General features: G+C 37.9%; 1 protein-coding gene across 2 annotated transcripts in view; it reads right to left on the bottom strand.

The window, feature by feature from the left end:
* Window positions 1-4,317: 4,317 nt before the first annotated feature.
* The window catches only part of pi4kaa (phosphatidylinositol 4-kinase, catalytic, alpha a), a 46,587-nt gene continuing 27,851 nt past the window's right edge, over window positions 4,318-23,053 (bottom strand). For both annotated transcript variants that reach the window (XM_088355657.1, XM_088355658.1), the window contains exons 39-54: window positions 22,786-22,985; window positions 21,890-21,977; window positions 18,394-18,561; window positions 18,257-18,310; window positions 17,358-17,478; window positions 17,146-17,275; window positions 16,278-16,348; window positions 16,118-16,190; window positions 14,598-14,778; window positions 14,377-14,481; window positions 12,640-12,765; window positions 12,438-12,558; window positions 10,004-10,163; window positions 9,851-9,940; window positions 9,661-9,744; window positions 4,318-6,682 (exon numbers count right to left, since the gene is read on the bottom strand). In XM_088355657.1, coding sequence (XP_088211783.1) covers window positions 6,631-6,682; window positions 9,661-9,744; window positions 9,851-9,940; window positions 10,004-10,163; window positions 12,438-12,558; window positions 12,640-12,765; window positions 14,377-14,481; window positions 14,598-14,778; window positions 16,118-16,190; window positions 16,278-16,348; window positions 17,146-17,275; window positions 17,358-17,478; window positions 18,257-18,310; window positions 18,394-18,561; window positions 21,890-21,977; window positions 22,786-22,985 — 1,824 coding nt within the window. In that variant the 3' untranslated portion in view covers window positions 4,318-6,630. The remainder of the gene's footprint in view (window positions 6,683-9,660; window positions 9,745-9,850; window positions 9,941-10,003; window positions 10,164-12,437; window positions 12,559-12,639; window positions 12,766-14,376; window positions 14,482-14,597; window positions 14,779-16,117; window positions 16,191-16,277; window positions 16,349-17,145; window positions 17,276-17,357; window positions 17,479-18,256; window positions 18,311-18,393; window positions 18,562-21,889; window positions 21,978-22,785; window positions 22,986-23,053) is intronic.

Genomic DNA, 23,053 nt, shown 5'->3' with positions numbered 1-23,053 from the left:
GAGATTTTGTTGTATTGGACACAAGAGGAGCTATCTATAAAATGTATTTAATAGGGAAGATAAAGGGGTAGGAAAAATAAGCATCTGCTTCTGACTACCCCTTTTCGAACATGTTATGTGACATTATTCTGTTGTTGACTCATTGTTTTTGTCCTGTTTTTATTTTTATGTTCGAAATAAAAGTTTTCATTCATTCATTCATAACGGACCGCACATGAGGTAATCCCCCTTCCAGGATGACCATTGATGACCATGTGTCTTGATGACCATGACCATGTGAGGATGACCATGAGCATTCCACAACACCGGGGCCCAAATGGAGAAAGCTCTCAAACCTGCGGATCCCTCTTGGTTCTTTGGATCAGTAGTAGACCAGCATTTTCAGAGCGAACGTTCCAGACTTAACTAACGAAACAAAACTTGTGAACATATCTTAACAGCACAAAATTATTGACATGAATTTCATCACAACATGTTAGCACAATATTTTACATAGACAACACAACTAAATAGAATAGAATAGAATAGAATTCACTTTTATTGTCATTCTTTGTAACCATGCACAACGATAATTATTTACTTATGTACTGAAGATAATAAAGATTATTATACTGTTACAAAATCTATAAATATAACCTTTTTTAAATCGTTTACACCTGACCCGTACAGTTAAACTGTAGCGAGCCAATGCAGCCGCAGCCAAACAGGGCGCCGCCATTTTAGACCCAACTGCTGTGTTGGGAGTCATTAGGTGACCAAACCCCCCAATTCCAACCCTTAATTCTGAGCTCAAAGCAGGGAGGCAATGAGTACCAATGTTGTAAGTCTTAGGTATGACTCGGCTGAGGCTTGAACCAGTGACCTCCCAGTCTCAGAGCGGACGCCCTACTATCTAGGCTACAGAGCTGGTAAAGAAGCAAAACAAAGACAAAAAGTAAAAAAGAAACAAAAGAATAAGATGATAAAAAAGAGGGAAAAAAGAGGAAAAGTAAAAGGCTAGGACAGGGGTGGCCCACCCGCTCTCCGAGAGCCACATGCGCTGCATGTTTTTGAATTCCAATGCATGGATCATATTTAAGCTCCCACATAGCTTGCTAACAAGCTGAAAATTTGCATCACCCGAGTTGGAGAAGAGAAACCTCCAAAAGATGCAGCTCTTGAGGACCGGGTCAGCCACCCAATGAGCGAGGAATTAAAAGAACAAAACAAGTAAAATGATAAAATACAAAAAGCTAAAAATACACAAGAAAAATATAAGTAAAAAGCTAGGAAAGTCAAGTCAAGTCATGTTTAGTTGTATAGCCCTTAATCAGAAAGAGTCTCAAAGCGCTGCATAGACCACAGATTATTGCAAACCACAGACTATTAATACATCATCCCATGATCCCAAACCTACATGAGGGCAAGGGAAACTCAAAAACATGAGGTAATCCCCCTTCCAGGATGACCAGGCTCGATTGGATGTTGCAATAACAAATAATACACAGATATTGTCATGGAGAATGCTCTCAAGCCTGCAGATCTCTTCTTGGCTCTTGGGATCACTGGTAGACCATCATTTAGTAGACCGGAACATAGGGCAAAATTAAATTTGAAAGATATGAGGTAGCAAGTCCATGCATGATTTTGTATCCTACTAAAAGAACTTTAAAATCGCATAAAATAGCTTAAAAGTAAAAAACAAAAGAAGATAAAATAATAGGAAAGAAAGAAAAAAAAGAAGGAAAAAGCTAAGAAAAAGATCAAAAAAAAAGGGAAAGAAGGGAAAAAAGCAAGGAAAATAAAGCCAAAAGCAAGGCAAAATGGAAAAAAGCATTAAAGTAAAAAATTGAAAAAAGTAGCAAAATGAAAAACAAATAGACAAAAGGCCAGGAAAAAAAGGTCTAGTACCAACGATAATGTAAAATTTTGCAAAAATAATGTAATAATTGTAAAACATCTAATATTCTACAAAATTATCAGAGCAATCATTTTCTCACCCTACAGTGAACTTTAAATGTATTTAAACATGCACTAAATATCTTTAAAGTCAAGCAACTCAACATCCCTACAAAACACACAGTACAAGGTTAGTTAAAAATATTGAATTTTCCATGCAACAAAAAAAAAGATCAATTATGAAATACAATAATAAACGTTACATAAAAAAATCAACTTATGAAACACAATATCTTTAATCACGTTAAAATATTTCCAAACTACAAAAATAAATGATAAAAACCAACTAATTTTAACTTTTCATATAATCTACAAAGTTAAAGTTAACAACACAAATTCCCCTAAAAAAATTACATATTGACAAATTACAGGAGGAGGAAAAAAGCGCCTCGAAAAGAGTTGGCTCATAAAGCCGTTACGTTCGCGATCGACACATCAGTATCACATAGGGTGTTTAGTTTAAACCAGGGCTCTCAAACTTTGTTTACATGGGGGTCACCGAAACTAACTTTCTAAAATATGATAATAAAATCATTACAAATGCATCCATCTAAATCTATTCGATATCTAATAAATATCTACTCGATATGTAATCGCTATCTATCCATCAATCAATCTAAACCAGTGTTTTTCAACTGGTAATTGGGCCACGGACCTGTTTTAGGGGTCGCGGGCCTTTGCCTTGTCTTAGCAAAATAATGCTAAGAAAAAATAAAACCGAGGGTCAATTACACTCTTTAACAGTAGATGGTGTTAATGGCCTGCTTGATCGCTTCTTCCTGTTCAATTGTGTTTGAGTGGTACCTTACCTCATTTTATTATGATTTTGTTAGTTTTATTTCCTTTTCTTTCCCGTTCATTTTATTTTCATTTTTCTGCTCATTATTCCAAAAACTATCGAGTCAAAGAAATGGTTCCAGAATGCAAAAACAGTATTTGCCATTGAAGCTCTCGTTAAAGGTAAACGATTTAAAAAAGGTTATATTTTTAGATTTTGTAACAGTATAATAATCTATATTATCTTCAGTACATACGTAAATAATTATCGTTGTTTAGGTACAAGTTTAATTACTATTATGGGTTTATATCTATTTTAGTATGTGGCTTTTTTAAAATCACTTTTAGGGGGTTGCTAATGAAAGAGTATATATGGTATTTGAAGTCGTGTTAGTTTTGCTGATAACTTAGTTTTTTGAAAAAACAAAAAGCTGAATATATTCTGCTATCTCTACTTTAAACTGAACTATCCTTCAATTTGATAAATCTAAGAAGCGGGAATTGTCATGATTACTGATGTGACTCAACTGTGCCCGCTCATTTGGCGCCACCTGCCGTGGATTCTGATTGGCTCCCTGTCACTATTTAAACCCTGTCCTGTCAATCCCCTGTTGTCAGTCCATCTGCGAACCTCTGTTTTTACAAGGTAAGCTTTTTTTTCAACCCGGACTCCCGCCTGTCCCGTTTTTGCTCCCGGTTGTCTCCGGCTACGACCCGTTTTTGATCCCGACCAGATCTGTTCTCCCGTCCTGACTTACGACCCGTTTTTTATCCCGACCACGTCTGCTCTCCCGTCCTGCCTTACGAGCTGTTTCTGACCACGACCACGTTTTTGCTCTCCTGTCCCGGCTTTCGACCTGTTTTCTGTTCCTGACACCACCATCGCCCGCGACGTATGATCCACTTCCACATTCGGATCACATTCCGATTGCGAGAGCAACTTGCTACCCGCGTCCAGCGAGCATCGGATCGTGGGTGCTGCCCTTCCTCTTTCTTCCAATAAAATTGTGAGAAAACGTTACGCGATTGGGTCCACCCTGTGTACTGGTCGTGATAAGAATTTTGGGTCGCAGCTTGTCATTAGTGTTAAATGGTGGGTCTTTGTCAGACCAGTTAAGAACCACTGATCTAAACTACCTTATAAATTCTGATTTGTGTGTTTGTAAGTGACTTATATGCTCCGAAACAGCTAAAACACATTTTTGAGAAAATGTACACAGATGTAATATAGGCCTCCACGAGTGTCTCTAACTAGGTTTCATGTCAAGGCACCCCGAATGAACAGAAACAAATTAAAAAAAAAAACTATCTGCTTTCGTGGGCTTTTATGTCCTCTGGCGGCCAAATTGGGTAGTGGAGCTCCAGACCACCGACTACTCAAGGCACCCAAATCCAATTTTCTATTGTTATGACAACGCTGAGCCATTTGCTTGAAAAAATATCAAATTAAATAATGTTAAATGAAGATGTATGTAAGCTTTCAAAGTATTGTGGGGGCTCAAAACTATCATCTTGAGGGCCACGTGGGTCCCAAGCTTGAGACCCTTGGTGTAAAAGGTTGTGACGCCTCTGTTTTGATTAAAACAAAAGACCACTCAAAGATTTCAAAGAGGGGTTTTTATTTTCAAATCGACTGGTGTTAACATCTGAGAGGAGTAGAATGCATCAACAAATATTGATAACAAAACTCACGGAGACAGACGTACACAAACGCACATGTTTTCAAAGCAGATTTGTTAAAGGTATAATGTTGTAGCTTTAGCATCTTGGTATGATCAACTCAAGGAAAACCCTCTAATCTCTTTCAATTGTAACAGTGTCCGTTTGGTGGATAAGGGACACCACATAATGTACGCCTTATCAAGTTTCATACAAAAACTACAGAGCTCCAAACACAGCGCGACGATTTTTGTTTTTGCATATCGAAGGGTCGCTTGACCCAGAGTGTAAGATGGCTTTTTCATGTCTGTTTTGTCTTCCTGTTTTTTTCTGAAGCTCTGAAAAGTCATCACATGACACACGTACGAGGAATGTTTCCAAACAGGTTCAACGCATTTTTCTTAAGTTAGCCGTGACGCTACGTTTTCCAAAGTGGCTTGATGGGGTGAAAAAATCAAAACGAAAAAAAAGAAGAAAATATTCAGATTTTTACACCAAAGATTCTAAACCCTCTTGTAGCACACAATATATCGGATAAATAATTCACAAATACACATGTGTACTGTATATCAATCTATTTTTATAGTTTGCATAAATACAGTATTTGTACCCCCTCACTCTCCCTAAAACAATGAAATAGCCTGATTAAAAGAAAGTATTGTAAAGTAGGGATGAGTGAGTGTAAAAGTATCTTCGAACTCAGACTGACTTAAAGATATCGGCACTCACAAAGATGGCTCATACCAGTACTGGCTGCCTTCTTAAACTCATTGACTGCAATTTAGAGTAATATTATATTCCCTTTATGTGCATGTGTTAGGTATTGTTTGAAAATCATAATTCTTTTTCGGTGTATTGGTATATGGTATCATATCTATAACAATTCAAAGTTGTTGATCATTATTGGTTGGCAAAAACGTTGCTTCAAATGTCCGGAAGTAAGTTGTAAAAACTTAATGTAACGGCAGCATTTTCGAGTTTGGACATTATTAAACACTGTATGTTCTGCAATGTGTTTTGTGATTAAGTATATTTTTTAGGATAGGTTTGCTCAGGCATGTCAAACTCAGTTTGGCTCAGGGATCCAGACTATATGTTTTCAGGTGAGCCGGAGCAGAAGCAAACATGTCAACAATAAATATTCAGATTACTTTTTCAGTACTATGCTTTTCTTTGGGCCAACATTTGTAGCCTACCCAACAATTTATAATCACGGATAATAAGTTATCTTTTCTAAGCAAGACCCATTTATTCACAAACAATGAAAAAAAAAAGGTTCTTATGTTTGGTGTTGAATGTTTTAACGATTTGTATATTTTAAAAGTTCAATAACTGCAGCCTTACATCTGAACCAACTCACCATAAACATCACAAACTAACTGGTGGGAGCTATAAATGAACAAATGCGTGTTTCAATTGTCATACTGATTTGAAATAAATGAAAAAAAATAATTATAATAATAGTTTTAGCAGTCAACACACAATAACATCAGATCAAACGGCTCTGAGCCAACTGAGGCTGAGAAAATACAGCAAAATTCTATCTTTAACATGAAACCAGACTGGACGCCTGCTCTTTAACACATTTACTGCCCCCTAGCACATTTGGTTTGTATTTATTAGACAAAAAAAAAATCATAACTTTTGATAGAAATGAGAGGGAGTTGCTTTCATTTGACATACCTAAATTTACAGCGGGCTGGATTAAATCATCCAAGATCCAAGGACAGTAAATTTGACATGCCTGGGTTGGATACAGATTGACTATTATTATGAGCAATGCATTTTTTCAAGGTGGGCATAGCTGAAATGTTTTCTTGTTTTTCTTAAAAATACAAATAACAATCTCAAGTGGGCAAATAAAAATTGCTTAGATATACAGTATGTGTATTGCATTAAAATGTTTTAGGAAATATTGTACTAGAGATAACACCTAAAAGTGTTCCCAGAACGCACAAAACTGATGCCCCTGTGAGTAATCCATAAGGTTTTTGATTTGTTCATGAGGCCTGATGAATAATTTGCATACAAATATAATATACACTACAGTACACACTAGAAAACAAAAACACCTGAGGGCTTGGTGCTAATCTCTGAATACTGCAAGAAATAAAGTGCACTGGAGTGACGATGATAATGACAGCAAACACTTAAAGGGTGATTTCAAATAGCTCTATTGGTAAATATGTCATATATTCCAACGTTTGTTTCCTGTCTGGTTCGAAGTTATTGCTGTGTGGAGGCGTCGTGGCCGACTCAGTATGGGATTTGGTTCTGGTAGTATTGCAGCATGTCGTACGTCTTGCTCCTGAAATGAAGAAAACAACACAGTTTGGGTTTGCGCTAGGATTGGACCAAAAAACCATTGTTTTGCCTCAGAAAATGATATTAAATTAACATTTTCCCATCAAAACCGTGATTTTAATATTTGATTGAGCTGTTTTTTTATTGATTTTGTCACGGTTGCTATGGCGCCCAATTGGCCCCGCCCGTGTGGCGCCAGCTGAGGCTCGTTGACGGATTGGCTTCCCTTCTATTTAGGCTCAGTGCTCTCACTCACCCTTTGTCAGTCCGTCAACGAACCTCTGCACCCGCAAGACGTGGGTTTTGACTCTGTCTGGTTTTCTTGTTGGTGTTTCCTGTCCGGTATTGTTCCCGTCTATTTTGCCCTATTTAATATCTGTCTCCAGTTTTCTTCCCGTGTAGTTTGCCCCGTTTAATTTAGATATCCAGTTTTTATATCAATCCTGTCTGTCCTGTCCTGTCTGGTATCGACCTCATCTGTCCAATATCTGCTCGTCAAATTGGTATCGATCTCGTCAGCCTCTGGCTTACTGTCATTCCATGCCAGACTGCTGCCTTACGTCTTCCGCCCAACAATCGCCAAATCACTGGCATTTGGGTTAAAGTGCATGACTGCCACTATTCCCATAAAATAAAAGCTTGTGTGAGAAACGTCACGCATTTGGGTTCTCCTCCTGTTCCGGTTCAGGACAGTTTTATTGGAGAAAATGGCATCCCAGTGTGGCATTCTGAAGACATTTTTCATTTAGAAACTGGTTTTGCTCATTAATGAGTAGGAAAATAGGCAAAAATAATAATTCTTATTTTTAGAAATCGATTTTATTTGAGGTTTTCTTTCTGTCAACCCCATTTTTTTTTAATTCGACAAAAAGGTTATCAGTATTCCACCATAGAAAAATAAAAATATTCAATATAGAAAGATGACATTTTTTCATCCCTTATTTTATTTAAAAAAAAGAAATCCTATCTGATCCTTTTTCCTTTCATCTTTTTAGTTAGTCTTATAAGGGACAGCTATGGTCTTTTCTGATGAAATGACTGACTTAATTTTTGTTTTTAAGAGAACTACTTCAAGTGGCTAAACAAAATTGTTTGATTGCTTTGCAGATATTTCTCAATGTTTAACAATTGAACAAAGATTGGAAAAATGGAGTGTGCGCAGCTCATTGTTAAATAACATTATTACCAAACAGAAATTGTATCGGGCTAGAGCTTGGCAGGTCCAACCTGTTAAAAGAATGCAAATCTCAGGGTTTCTACAGCTTAAGGCAAGTTAAATTCAAGACTTTTTCATGCCTTTTGAAATCAAATTTAGTCGACAAAATAAAACCCTCAATTGAAACTAACAAAACAAAAAAACAAATATTTCTTGCACACAAGACATCCTGCCACCTAAACATTACCCTGCACAGCTTTTAGCCATGGCAAAAAATACACACTTTCCCACGGTCCAAAGTAAACATCTTTGTCCGAAGTTGCTATGTGTATTGTGGGTAGACCCGAGACATGCGTCTGCTCTGAAAAGGCCCGATTAAGATCACAACACCATTTCGATAGTTTCGTCATTGTGGTTACACGATGTTGCCACGAAGGTAAATCTGTGAATTAATAACAAAGAACAACTGATACATGTTAATAAACCTTTTTAGTTCTAACAAATATAAATCTTAGAAATGTGTTCACATTTTAAAGACATTCGAAAATTGGATTTAAAACATTTTAATGCCAATTAAGCCCTTATTTTTAGAATGAATTCAATGCCTTTTAAGACTTTTCAAGGATCGGGAGAAACCCTGGGATCTGTGATAAGTCAAAGTAGGGGAGCACATCTAAAAAAAACTTTATCAGCTTTATTTTGGTAATAAAATGAATAATCAACACAAACTATTTGAGGAAATCAGTGACTTCATTTCCTCCATATTGTTGTAATATTGAAATGAGTCACTGCAAATAAAGTCATAGCTGTATGAGTTTTTCAGTTATAAACTTATCATTCTTTTAATTATCACATTAATGTTTTAACCATTTAGTGGTATTTAATGAATCTTATGGTTATCCATGTATTAAAATGTACCGGTAATTTTTTAATTCTTGGTTTATTCAATGGTCGTTACAATGTATCAATTTATGTACCAGTTTATTTGTGTAGAAAGCACATTTACACAAAATGAACTCACAGTTTGGGTCTGTGTTATACTGAGGTCTTACTTTAGTATATTACAGTGTTTGTGCAATGATTATCATCAAAAAATATCGCCACAAACACTACTTTTGGATGGAACGGGAATTGAACCTGTGTTCCAGCAGTCAGCTCACCTATTCCTAATCACCAGCTATATATATGACATACAAAAAGGCATTCGTTTTTATCTCATTATCACACTATTCGTGTTCAAGGTACCCGCGACGAATGTTAGAGAATGGAGAAAACAAAAAACATGAGCTAGAAATAAAAGCAAAAAGCACAATGAGTGAAACGTTTTAATGTATCTGATGATGAATCGGACTTTCAAGGATATCAAATGAATACATTGGAAATTTGATGTTTATATGGGGTTCATAGTCTACGTTTTCAATAAATGAGTTAAATTATGGCCGCACATATTCAAGAACGTTTGTCACCTAGAAACTGAGAAAAGTGACCCAAAATATTATACCAATTTTTAATCAAAAGTCAGGGGTGTGCGTTATACACGAATAAGGTTGTCATTATACAATCTCTACATTCGTCCAAGTAGTGTTGTGAGGGAGGCCTTAAGTTTTATCAAACCACCTACAGGTTTCAGCCTTTTTGGGAAGCTGAGATTTTGGGAATTTTCCAAAGACTTATGTTTTGCTTTTGTCAGGCCATGTTCTGCCTCTTTGGTATGAAAATGATTGTCACCCATTTGGAAAGTGCACTTGTGAAACCATCACAGCATTGTTCTGTACGTGGCCATGCAACTTTCATTCTGTGCTGACATTAAGTGCGTCTGATTTTACCTGCTACTGAGGAAACAGCTTTGGATGACCTTGATGATAAATGCCGCTGCCTCTTTTTCACTCATCTGAGGATTAAACCTGCCCCTGAATGGGAGGCAAGAACAATATGTGTGTCAATATTCTTTTAAGTGTGCACATTGCTTTTGATACTCACTAAAACCAAAACAAATCTGCACAATTTGTGACTCACTTGAGGAGTTTGATGGTTTGTCCTCGGAAGCAGGGCAGTCCCGTGTCCAGCATGAGCGTAACCAGGGAGACCACCGCATCCATATAGGGGCTGCGAGGAGATGTCCGCGTTTGAACCCTCAGCCGGACATTAACAGAGTGTGCTTTTACCTACCGTACGGCTAAGTAGCCTCGCACGCACATCTCCATGAACCACTTGAAGGGCGTGGCCTCCATTTTGCCGCCCATGATCATCACCATTTCATCTGTCAGCTTGATGTCAGGCTCCCAGCCCAGGTTGCCGCCCGGGGAGCTTTCAAACATGAAGCCGAAATCTGCAGAGCGGGACGGTAGGAAACAAAATAACAGTCTCATAATGTGTTTCTATGTTACCTTTTTTAATATACTGCAAGCTTTTAGGTAACAACAGTTCACCATTGGACTATTCAAATTGTTGCTATTCTGTTGCGATCAAATAATGAAGCCTGTCTGATTTTTACTTTAAGGCCCCATTTACAGTTTTGACATTATCAATGTCAGTGTTTTGCAACCTTGTTGGAGCAAAGGCACACTTATTTTGTTAAAAAATATCGAGGCACACACTCGATCAAAAGCGTTTAAAGATTAATTACTACCACCAGTTTCATGAGTGTTTTTTAAAGCTTAAATTATCATGTGGTCTGAATTGACAGTATACGGGGTTTCTTATGAAATGTAGTCACGGTGGCTCAGGATTGATACAGGTTATCTATCTTGACTTATTTTTGTAGTATTTTTGGATTTGACTATATTTTCACTTGATTTTCAAGTATGTGAGGCATAAATAAATAAGTTATTACGGTAAATATATTGTGTTATCTAATGAGAAGATAATAAGATAAATCCCTTGCTATATTGTGGTTTACTTTTCACGGATTTACTATTTTGCGGACTTTCATTGTGTTCTGCATTCTTAGTGGCAAAACAGTCTCCCCACTTATCATTATTTGACAGTACAGTAGTTATTTCTTAAAAAAAAACTTTATAGAGTACTTGTTAAACACATGCTTGTGCCTGTAAAAGGGTTATTCATTGGTTTGAGTACTTTATTTTACTGTATAACAATTGTAAAAAACAATGTTTTTCTTTCACGGATTTTGCCTATCACGGGTTCTTTTTGGACCGTAACTCCTTTGAAAAAAACAAGGGATTATTGTATAAAAAGTGAAGAAAAATAAATAATCTGCTGCCAACTGCTAAGAAAAGTGAAGATGGGCACGGGCTCTCACTTGGTCACATCAGGCCCTTGTAACTCGCTCTTGAGCACCTCCAATTCCGTTTCAAATTTAACAAGAGAAAATGGCTATTTGTCTCATGTTTTACACATTATATTGCTGTTAGAAAGTAAGGAGGAGATATTGTATATATTGTGATTCAACCAATGTTTTAGATGGATTAACAAATGATTGTTAGAATGATGTAAGAAAGGATCAGTGGTTTATATGATTGATAGGAGAAGCGTCATAAGTTATTTTGGGGGACGGATCTCTTATAACAGTGTTCATTTTACCTCTGAAAAGTGATGGGTCCCAGGGACTTGCCTGCTCAAAAATCTATGGGTCCCAACAGAGTTCTATGGGTCCCCAAACTTTAGTGTGCTCCATGCCCTTACAAACTGTCGTATTTTCCTTTACAAAATACAAAAAATCTTTTTTTTTTTTTCAAACATGTTTATTTATGTACTTTAACATGTTATATTGTACATATGTGTTTCCTTATATCATATATATTGTTAATGAACATTTTATTGTGAGACACTGAGTTGCTCGACATAAATGAGGTTTATTATAAAAAAAGTTCAAAAATGAAGACGCTTGGACGTTCACTGTAGAAGGAAAAAATACATGCAAATATAATAAAGTAGAATAATACATGTTCTTATTAAAATTATTAATTCATTTTCTGCATTAAATTATTGTTGGTAATATACTGGTTAAAAGGATATCACCACAAACCTGTCTTTTTTCATTTTCTCCTTTTATACTTCCTTTTTTTCTCAACTTCTTTATACAACATAATCATTCGTAATATAATGCACCAAAGCAAGTGAGTAGTTTGAGAGCCGGCTCTTTAATGAGTTGAGCCGAAAAAGCCGGTTCTCTAAAAAGAGACGGACTTTCACTACACAACTCGAACTCGAGATCGGCGTGCAGACGAAAACTCGAACCGCGAGACCAAAACAACTATGGCGGATCTGCCTGCCGAAAAGTTTGGAGTGCGGTAAATCTTTGTTAAAAAATGATAATGACAATTTCGTGTCAAAAAAGTTGCATCCCGGGACGCACGTTGATTTGACACGATGCGTTCCCAGCAGAAATAATGTGTCTAGGACGCAGGGATGCAGCAAACGAGAACACTGTATAAGCCTTTGGCTTCAACCATCCTTTTTTCTTTTCAGGTGATTTGTTCATTTTGTGATGTGATGTTTGTTGCAACATGATTAAAAAGAAAAATAAATGAGAAAAAACAAACTACTGCTATATGGATGAATGTTACAGTAACTCAGTTGATCACTTGAAGAAAACAACGATATCAAGCACACAGGTTGAAAAAACACTAAATTACGTCACCAATGTGGATGAGGTGTCCTTTGCTGTCCAACATGATGTTGCCGTTGTGTCTGTCTTTAATCTGAAGCAGGAAGAGAAGCAGGCTGTACGCCGCCATGCTGCGAATGAAGTTGTAGCGTGCCTGTGGAGCGATTGAAAATCATTGAAAATTAAAAACTTCAGGAATCCTATTATGAGTGAGAAAGCAATTCAAGGGCACCACCTTCTGGTAAGCCAGTGTGGATTCGTCGCCGTATTGGTTCCGGAAGTAATCGTACATGCCAAAGTCTGTCTGTCTTCCAAGCTGGTCGCGGGATTTGCAGTCTGGGATGCACTCAATCACGCCGCACTGGAAAAGATGGATTGATCAGTACTATCACGAGTTTATTTTCAAAAGGGACGGTGTAAATTATTTAGCACCCCCTACTGGTATAAAAAAATCTTAATTTAAAAAAAAATTGTAATTTGAATGACAAGCAAAATACATGAACTACGATGCAAATGTGCATTTTTAAAAATACTTATAGATCAAAACATTTGTAATTATTCTACATATTTTGAGCCTCACCTAGAGGAACCTGACATAATTGTCTGCCATTTTGCTTCTATGAGTACCCAAAAACCAACAACCTTGGGAAAGACTTGGCTAAAGAATGAGAAGAAAATGGTGCGGTTTTTCACTTTAGAGGCTGCGTAGTTTGTACTCTTCCAAATTATTTTTAGTACTCGTTTTTGGTTGAAAGACACAAGGCAGCAGCATCTAGTGGTCAAATAATATACAATAAGGACTGTAATCTCTGCCCCACTCGCCTCACCTAAAAGATAAAACATACATACAATTTCCAAAGCCTTTTGCATGGTTTGGCTTCAAAATACACTTTTTGTTTGTTTTTTCAATATGCAATGCAACATAATAATGTTAGTAAGCAAAAACATTTGCATAAATATTTCACATTCATCGAGGGTGGCCAGCAGGAGGCAGTATGATACATGCAGAGATACGTAACAGTACATAAAGACAATAGTTACATAAGTGCCGTAAAAACTCCTGTTAATATTTTATTATATTATAATATTATTTTCAAAGTAATTTTATTTTTATAAAATAAGAAAATTATTAATAGTGCTGTCAAAGGGGAAAGTTTTTACCGTAAATTGAAATGAAATGATCTGCATTTATATAGCGCTTTTCAAGTCAAGACTTCCCAAAGCGCTTTACAGTGTGCTTCACATTTCCCAATAGCGGGCGTGCAGCCATGTAAGGCGCTAACCTGCTTATTGGGGGTATTAGGGGTTCAGTGTCTTACCCAAGGACACTTCGACATGTAACACGGAGGAGCCGGGAATCAAACCTGCGATCTCTTGATCCCAAGACGAGCTCTCTACCTCCTGAGCCACTGCCGCCTTTGAACTCAAGAATTTAGGCTTCTTTAGATGTTTAAGTTAAGAGTTTAAGCAGCTTTCCACCTTTGCCTCAAACATTAAGGCAACTTTATCTTCACTAAGTATTAAAATGTTAACTTTGAGAACAGGGCTACAACAATGAATCGATCAAATTGATTAAAATGGATTAAAATCGATTATTATAGGCGTTGGCAACGGATATCATCATCTATTTGGTGTGTCGCCTGATTTATGCACCTCTCAATGCAAATAAGAGTGCATTGAGGGGATGCTTGTAGTACCACTTTGGTCGGGCAGAGGGCACCGCGAGACAAAAAGAAAAAAGGATTTTACAAATTAGCAGCGACATAGCACACATTTTTATGTATTTTTTATAGTTAAACTGTTTGACACACTCGAGCTATTTATTGTTTTATATTAAAGAATATTCTGTTGTTTTGTGCACTATTTCTCTATCATCAAAAAATTGTTAGTTACAGCCCTACAATTCAGTTAACAAAAAAGCTTCAAATTAACATGTTTTGACGTTAAGGTAGCAAGTGGATGGGAACCTCACCCCTGGAGCGGTGGCCACCACACGGTATGGGAAGACGAAAAGGTCCAGGCCAACTAACTGAAAGATGTTTTTGAAGAGTCCAATAATTTGCAGTGCCAGCATGTCCTGCCCACCAAAACAGCAAACAAATTCCACTTGTGAATAACCAATCATAAGCATAAAACGTTGATTCTTCTGGTCTTTCCCAACAAAAAGCCTAGAGATTTTGTGGTAAGTCTCACCTGGCGACAGTCGTCCCCTACTTTGAAGATGGCTGCCTGCCAGCAGACACGGCGCAACCCATCTGGGTTGTCTTCGTCCTCGTCCAGCGAGTCCGAAGGGCAGCGGAGGCCCTCACGCTCCAGCTCGCTCACGCCGCAGCGCTTCACCTTGAATTTAGCTAAGTAAGGAGCCTTGGCGGCGCTATGATGAGAACCAAGAGCATGGAAAAGCGCAACTTAAATATAAATGCACTTTCAAGCACCATATTATAAGATGCAACTCCCAAAAATAGTGTTTTCTGTTTTGTTTTTGTTTTTTTTCATATACAAGGCACCCTGGAGGCAGGGAATTAACATTACAGTAAGGGCTAAGGTTGCACAAAAAATAAAGTACTGTATTTGTGCATTGATTTATCAGTTAAACCTATCACTGATCACAATTGCATAAAATTAATGCAACAGGAAGAGAACCCGGCCCACTGAAAACAGGTCCGCAAGCCACTTTTGGGTTCAAACTCACCAGTTGAGAACCACTGCATTAGACCACTATGGATACAGATGACACATGAAAAGGCATTGGGCTTTATTACACTTTTTTTAGTCACGGTACCAAATTGTTGATGTAATTATTGGGCCGAGCCGCAAGAATATTGTCAGACATTAAAGCGGTGTGAGGTACAGAAAAGGTTGGGGACCAGTGAAACCCAGTATTGTCTTGCCTACCTGCAGTCTTTACGAAGCACATGAGATTCTAAACTGAATGAAGGGAAATGCATCGTTTGAAGTAATTCAGTCGTTCTGAACAAAATAAAGGAAAAGGCGTTGTGGGAAGTAATTCGGTTGTCCCGTAAGATATATATAAATGGATGGCCGCATGTATTCAAAACATTTGTCACTTACAATGCTTAGTTCAAGCAGAGGAAAAAGTGAAACAAAATGTTATAACAATTTTTTATCACTTTGTTCCCTTATTTCTCTAAAATATCGGGTACGATGACTAAAAAAAAGTTTGATAATGAGTTAAGACCTGATTCTTTTTCATGTGTCATCTCTATCCCAGGTTGTCTAGTGGATAGGATCCAGCGCTCTCCCCACGGTAATCCCGTTGCATCCAATCCAATGCAATATGACTGTGAACATCCCTCCATGTCCCTTGTGGCCTTGTGGTAGGGTTTGTTGCAATTACTATTGCTATTATCCGGTTCAATACCCATTGTGACCATTGTTCTGGAATTGTGGTCAGCGATAATAATCTTGATTGATCAATAATTGCACAAATATGGTAACGCATTTCCAATTTGGTCCGCATATGAGAGCCACCAGATTATAAGGCGCACGTTCAAATTTCTGGACAATTTGGGGTGCACCTTATAGTCCAGAAAATACAATACTTCTTTGACTCAACTGGATGAAGGCAAATGGCTAAAATTTTCCTCAGGTGTAGAAGACTTGTCCAAAATGCTCCCCTTTTCAATCCCTTACCCAAATAACCGCACCCTGAAAATGATTTATATATGATTATAGATTTTGGGTATGCTTACCTCTGCATGGGGGTTCCAGACTTGTAATCAATGTCCAAAACAATGGCTTCAGGGTTACTAGGCAGGTAGCAGCCTAGTGCACACAAGACAAAGAAAAAATAACTTTTGTGTTTTGTTCGTAAACTAAAGTCTTTCGTAATAAAGATAAAATCAACGTTACCTGGCTGAACTTTAATATCTGATAGAGCTTTCAGACAGCCCCGTTTCCTCTCCTCCCCCTTGGGAATTGGCCTAAAGGATTCCAGAAATTAGACGATTAATACAGTCACTTTAAAATGTATTTCCTTATTTTAATTAAAAACACTTCATAAATCAAATAACAAAAAAATCATATTAAATACTTCCTTGGCGATAGGATAGCAACATTTTACTTTGAATTTTAGTGTTGATTCTGAAGTGTATATAATCTAATATATGTGAATCTCTAAATAATTTTGTTTTAGTATCAAAGGAAAATGTTGAATAACAAAAGTACTACATAGTTTGGAATGCAATATTTTCTTGCCAATTGTAGTTGAATTACTGAAACTTAAAAATATGGTTAACCACGACATTTTCTTCTCTTTTTATGCCCCGCCTTTCAAGATTTTTGGGGGTACCGTGACAGCAAGATGACGGACAATCATGTCAGCTCCCTCTCGGTGAGCCTCATGTTATGTAAAGTAAATACAAATTTCTTAGCCTATGAGTATTTTAAAAATGCATGTTTATATGACAGTTCACATGAATGTGTTTTTTTTTTACCACTGGAAGAAGCTAAATAATACCCAATGCCCCCTTAATAGGAAAGTTGTATAACAAAGGTACCACATAATTGAGTGAGGACACAACCACATAATTTAGATTGCAATACCGTATATTTCTTTCAAATTGTAGTTGAACTACTGATACTAATAATTAAAGGTGACAATAACCTTTTGTAATTTTTTAAACCACATAACATTGCTTTATGAATTAATGCCAGCTTAAATAAAAAAAGAAAAATAAATAAACTTGCAAAAAGAACAATGTCCACATTGCTCACTTACTTGATTGTTGCTGACACGTTGGTGATCTTATTAAAAAAGTCAAACTCTCGTTGGTAAAAATCTTTGGCCGGACCTGACAGTGATCCCGTGATCTCCTCCACCATTTGCTCCAACAGTTCCCCGATGTCAGCTAAAGTCACCGTTGGCCAATTGGAGCGCTCACATTAGGACGTGCATAAAACAGGCTGGGGGTGCTTCACAGTTTGACTTACGGTCCTTCTGGTGCGCCTCTTCGTCCATGAAGATGTTGGTCTTCATGTTCCAGATGAACTGGTGGGCCAGCAACTGGGATTTCTGTGCGGCCCACAGGATGTACTCTCTCACGTATCCCATCTGAGCTCAAAAAGCATCGAGTCAGTGCTTATTTTGTTTTGAAGTTTTGACTCTCAGTGGACATTCTGGTTTTTTAGCGTGATAAAGGGATGGCTTTGTGACGCCCTCTATTAAAAGTCCATTTCCGTCATCTTTCAGCGGGGCATTAACAGTCATGGATTTTTGCATAAGTTAAAGTAGAAATAAATTTTAAAGATTTGCTAAAAATAATAATTGTATTTATTTAAAGGTGGTGTCTGCAACTCAAAATTTTGCTACTCTGTCACCATCGCCTGGCTCAAAGTCATGATCGCTGCTTCAGTCAGCTCATTCCTGAAGTACTAACAAACCTTACTTTTTTCATCGTTCATTTGGGTTTGGGGAGGCGTTTGGACTGTATTTGAATCAGGGCTTTTCTTTCTTTTACCATTTTTAGGCTACATGAACAAAACAATAAAACAGGAATGAGCATGAAATCACTCTACACACATCCTCCCCCTTTCCTGGTTCTTAATGAGTAGCCATTCCAGGATCTGTGGTGCTAAAAGTACGATAAAAGCAGATAGTCATGGTGCTTCTGAAAACGTATGGCACAGTCAAGTCCATAATCACATGGACATGGATTAATCTGTTTGGCTCAAAATACCATTAAAAAATAATTATTTGGAATCTTAGAAGATTCCGTGTTTCATCTAAAATCTATAGTGGTGCTTTGTAGAGCCCAAAGGAAAATTACACTATCATCTTTAAAATATAAATTTGTCAGTAACTGCACCTGGGCTGTTAAGAGAATAAATACCTTATCATATCGCAGCGCTTGTACAATCTGTGGGATGTAGAACAAGATGGCGTCCTGAAAAGGTGGAAAAGAATAAGGAATTAGGAAATGACCTCGGGAGAGGAAGCTGTTGCTGGTTTTTCAAAAATATGGCTCACCGGAGGGAAAGAGCGAAGCACCTTTACACCATACTGAGCAGTGAGGGGGTGCGGCGGATACATGCTGCTGAAGTAGGACAGGCCTGTTGGCGGGTCAGCAGGTGCCCAACACAAAATGTGGCTGAGCTCTGGAGAGTCGGCATCGATGGTGTGCCATGTTACCAGAAACTGCCGCAACAGAACAAACGCACAATGCTAAACAAAAATAATTACTCCACACAAAATAATGATACACTTAAGCTTTTGGTGGACTTTAGTAAATACAATAAAACCTTGGATTAGGAATTATTGCTAATCTGTTCACTGGAACTGGTCTCAGACCAAAACATGGAAAACTGAAGTAAAGTTAATCCCAAAAAAAAAAGAAGTAAAATCAATGAAAACATTCCATTGCAGAAAAATATACCGTATTTATTCGTGTGCTTTACACACAAGGTTTTACGGTAATATATTACCGTATTTGTGTGATGGTTGATTAGTCGAAAAATATCACTGACCACAATTGGATGCAATGGGAATCTAACCCGTGCAGCGGTGAAAGCACAGAATCCTAACAACTAGATCACCAGTGATAATGATAAATGCCATGTTCATTAGGACATTTTTATACAACAAATAACAAATAGAAGAGGCGCAGACGTTAAGTTCTGTTTCCAGCTGGGAAAAGGCTGAGGAACAACAGCACATGGGAGCTTTGCTCGTCAGCTTCTGGTGTCCCTCAGCCTCCTCAAACATTTTATTTCACTTGGGAGGCCCCAATTTACCTCTGTGTCTCCTACATAAGGGTGGAAGGCAGGAAACCGAAGATTGTAAATGCATGCCGTGTTTATACATGTGCATTATTCAACAACGTCATTGTGCAATGAATAATCAAAAAATTAATTTGGGGAAATTGAACCCGGGTCGCGGCGGTTGGAGGGCCGACACTTAAACACTAGACCACCACTGATACAGATGACATACGAAAAGGCATTCGATTTTATCTCAATATATAAGAAGATTCAATGCATACAGGAAGACATTTCTAAAGACAGTGTTAATACAACACATACTAGAGGGCTGAAATCTATAGATGCACGACATGGTGGCTGTCCAGGGAATTTGTCCCGATTTGGTGATCTTAAACAGGTGGTGAATACGGCCAAACCGACGACTTGCCTGTTCGACCCGCTTCCGGGTTTGTTTATTAAAGGTCTTTTTGGGGTCATTGGACCTTCAGTTCTAAATATTATAAACATATCACTCTCCTCAGGTGTAGTTCCAGCGGCTTTTAAGTCCGCTGTTATTAAACCTACACTAAAAAAGACCCAACCTTGATCCACAAAGCTTATGTAATTATAGACCTGTGTCAAACCTACCATTTATTTCTAAAGTACTTGAAAAAGTAGTGGCACGGCAGCTGAATGATTTCATATCCGAGAACAATCTTTTTGAATCAATGCAATCAGGATTCAGGGCTAGCCACTCTACTGAGACAACTCTGAATAAGGTATACAATGATCTTCTACTGGCAATGGACTCTGGCGCTTCACCACTTTTGCTGCTGCTGGACCTTAGTGCTGCTTTTGACACAGTGGACCATAATATCTTACTAGAACAGTTGGAAAAATGGATCGGTCTCTCAGGAACTGTCCTCTCATGGTTCAGATCCTACCTCTCAGATAGGACGCACTGTGTTAAATATGGGGAAATGACATCTGAGCCCTTTAGTGTTTACCTGTGGTGTTCCGCAGGGTTCAGTACTTGGCCCCCCTTCATTTACATGCTTCCATTAGGTGATATTATTTGCAAGTATAATATCAGTTTCCATTGCTATGCAGATGACACAACTATATCTTCCATTGGAGGAATCTGCCACACTAAATTGTGGAAATTTGGAGGCTTGCCTCATTGAGATAAAAGAGTGGATGTCACTCAATTTCTTGCGTCTTAACTCTGAAAAGACCGAAATGTTAGTTATTGGTCCATCTAAATGCCGTGACTTATTCTCAAAAACTGCTGTGAACATTAACAAATGTCACATCACACAGAGTGACTCAATTAAAAATTTAGGTGTCATATATGACCCCGATCTATCCTTTCAAACACACGTGAAGAAAATTACTAGAAACGCTTTCTTCCATCTTTGCAACATTGCTAAAATTCGTCCTATGCTGTCTCAGTCGGATGCGGGGATTATAATTGACGCGTTTGTTACCTCCCAACTCGATTACTGTAATGCACTACTCTCCGGTCTCCCGAAATCCATAATCAAGAGTCTTTAGCTGGTACAAAATGCTGCAGCGAGGGTTTTAACTAGGACAAGAAAGTCCGATCACATTACGCCGATTTTAGCTAACCTACATTGGCTCCCTGTTAGCCTAAGATGTGATTTCAAGGTTCTCTTGGTATTATACAAAATCATACATGGACTTGCTCCTCTATATCTTTCAGATTTGATTTCTCCCTATGTTCCGGTCCGAAGCCTTCGTTTTGAAAGTGCTGGTCTACTGGTGATCCCAAGAGCCAAGAAGTGTTCCGCAGGTTCGAGAGCGGTGGTGTGGAATGCTCTTACCCCTGAGATCTGATCTGCAACCTCAGTGGAAATGTTTAAATCTAAGCTTAAAACACACTATAGCATATGAATAACCTATATATTTTTTTTGTTGACAATATCTCTGTACTATTTGTAATTGCAACATCCATAGCCTGGTCATGTGCGGTCCCTTCTCAAGGTTTCTTCATTCTCCTCATGTTGAGGTTTTTGAGTTTTTCCTTGCCCTCGTGTTGGTTTCAGATCAGGGGATGGTGTAATAGTCTGAAATAATAGTCTGTGCAATAACCTGTGCAGCCCTTTGAGACTCTTTGTGATTAAGAGCAATACAAATAAAAATGACTCGACTTGACTAATGAATCAGACATGCGACATTTTTGCTAATCTTAATGGTAAATACAACGTTACACCTGACAAACACAATTGTTAAGTTCACAGATGACACTACCCTGGGTAGCCTCAACCTTTGATGGGGATGAAGAGGAAGGTTTACATTTTTTTAACATGTTTGTTCTGGATTGCCCCGTCTAATCTTTTGTGAAAACTGTCTATTGTGTTGTTAGCAATGACAATTTCTTACAGATTTCTATATTTGAGCAGAAATTGTGGTCTGGAGGAAGAAAGGATACTTCATCGTTTTATATGAATCGCAATATCGTTGTTGTGGTTCACTTGAATTTTTGATTATTAATTATTTCTTGACTGTGCCTGGCATTTTGGCATGAAATCTTGACTCATTTGAAAGGGAAGAAATGATGTGCGTTGGCCAAATCTTGACGCAGAAAAGCTATTAAATGACCCTCATCGCATGACTGCGCTTTTTTTATAACAACAAACGTCAACATTCATGTTTGTCTTTCATATTTTCACAACATGTGTTCATCAAATGTGAACAAATTGGATGGAAGTCCTATTAAAGCACATTTTTCATGTCAAAAGCTCCAGTTTTAGAAGTAGTCAGACCTTGACAGCTTCCGGAACATCGCTCACGGCGCCGGGGTCCAAACGCACCAGCCGGGTCACTTCAGCAGTGATGGCATCGTTTTTGAACCTGCACATGAAATCTTAATTATTAAATTTATTCACAGGTACATTTTAGCCCTCTCTTAAATTGGATATAAAAATGTATGTATGACATTAAAGGTTCTGTGTAGAATTTGTATGGATTTTTTTTTCTCTGCTGCCATCTCCTGGCTTAAGTCATTATTGCAGCTTCAGTCAGCTCATTCATAATGGGGATGCAAGTACATGCATTTTTTATACGCCATCGAATGAACTCCTCTTTTTAAATTTTTCTTGGCTTTTGGACTCTACTAGAGGTTTCTTACTTCCACCATTTTCAGGCTACACTGACAAATAGAAAAAAAAAACCTTTGGGGATCAGCATGATGTCACTCTACAGCAATCCCCCCCAGCCCCTATTCCTTGAACCTAATATGTTCCGCCACGAACAGCTCTGTTAAAAGATAAAAGACGATAGGCGCAGAGGAAAATAAAGAATAAGGGCACTTTGAATTCAGTTGGGCATTGTTAACTCATAATTAATAGAGAAAGTATTGAACTTTCACTTTTTAAGGGCACCTCAAAGGACACACCCCACCCTCAAAGTTCAGACTTTCCGAGCCACTCTATGTTACATGACAATATGGTACGCTACTTTGTGCTTTGAACGTGGTAAAAATATAAATCCTACAAAATAAAATACAAAATTATATATATATGTATATATATATATATATATATATATATATATATATATATATATATATATATATTAAGATTTTTCAAGAAATCCAACATTGTTTCATCAATTTAAAAGACTTTCAACAAGGATGATAGAAAACAGATTCCTAAATCACCTGCTGGGCAGCTGCATGGCGAGGTAAGGCGCAATGTTCCATGCCAAGTTGACGTTGTCCTTCCACTGCTTCTCAGTCAGACTGATGTATTTTGACCGCCAGTTGGCGATGCTGGTCTCGACTGACTGCTCGGTGGAAATGGACAGCTCCTGAGCGCACAGCGGGTTATACCACGTGCTCAGACGCTCGATATCGCTAGCCTGGAGCGAAAGAAGAAATAACTATGAAAGGACACAGTCAAAAGATGGAGGTGAGTCGTCGAGAAGAT

This window comes from Urocampus carinirostris, chromosome 16 (genome assembly GCF_059441175.1).
Source record: "Urocampus carinirostris isolate Australia breed hairy pipefish chromosome 16, RoL_Ucar_1.0, whole genome shotgun sequence".
Classification (NCBI taxonomy): Eukaryota; Metazoa; Chordata; class Actinopteri; order Syngnathiformes; family Syngnathidae; genus Urocampus; species Urocampus carinirostris.
The sequence above is the reverse complement of the archived record's forward strand: the minus strand, read 5'-3'. Positions and strand labels throughout refer to the sequence as shown.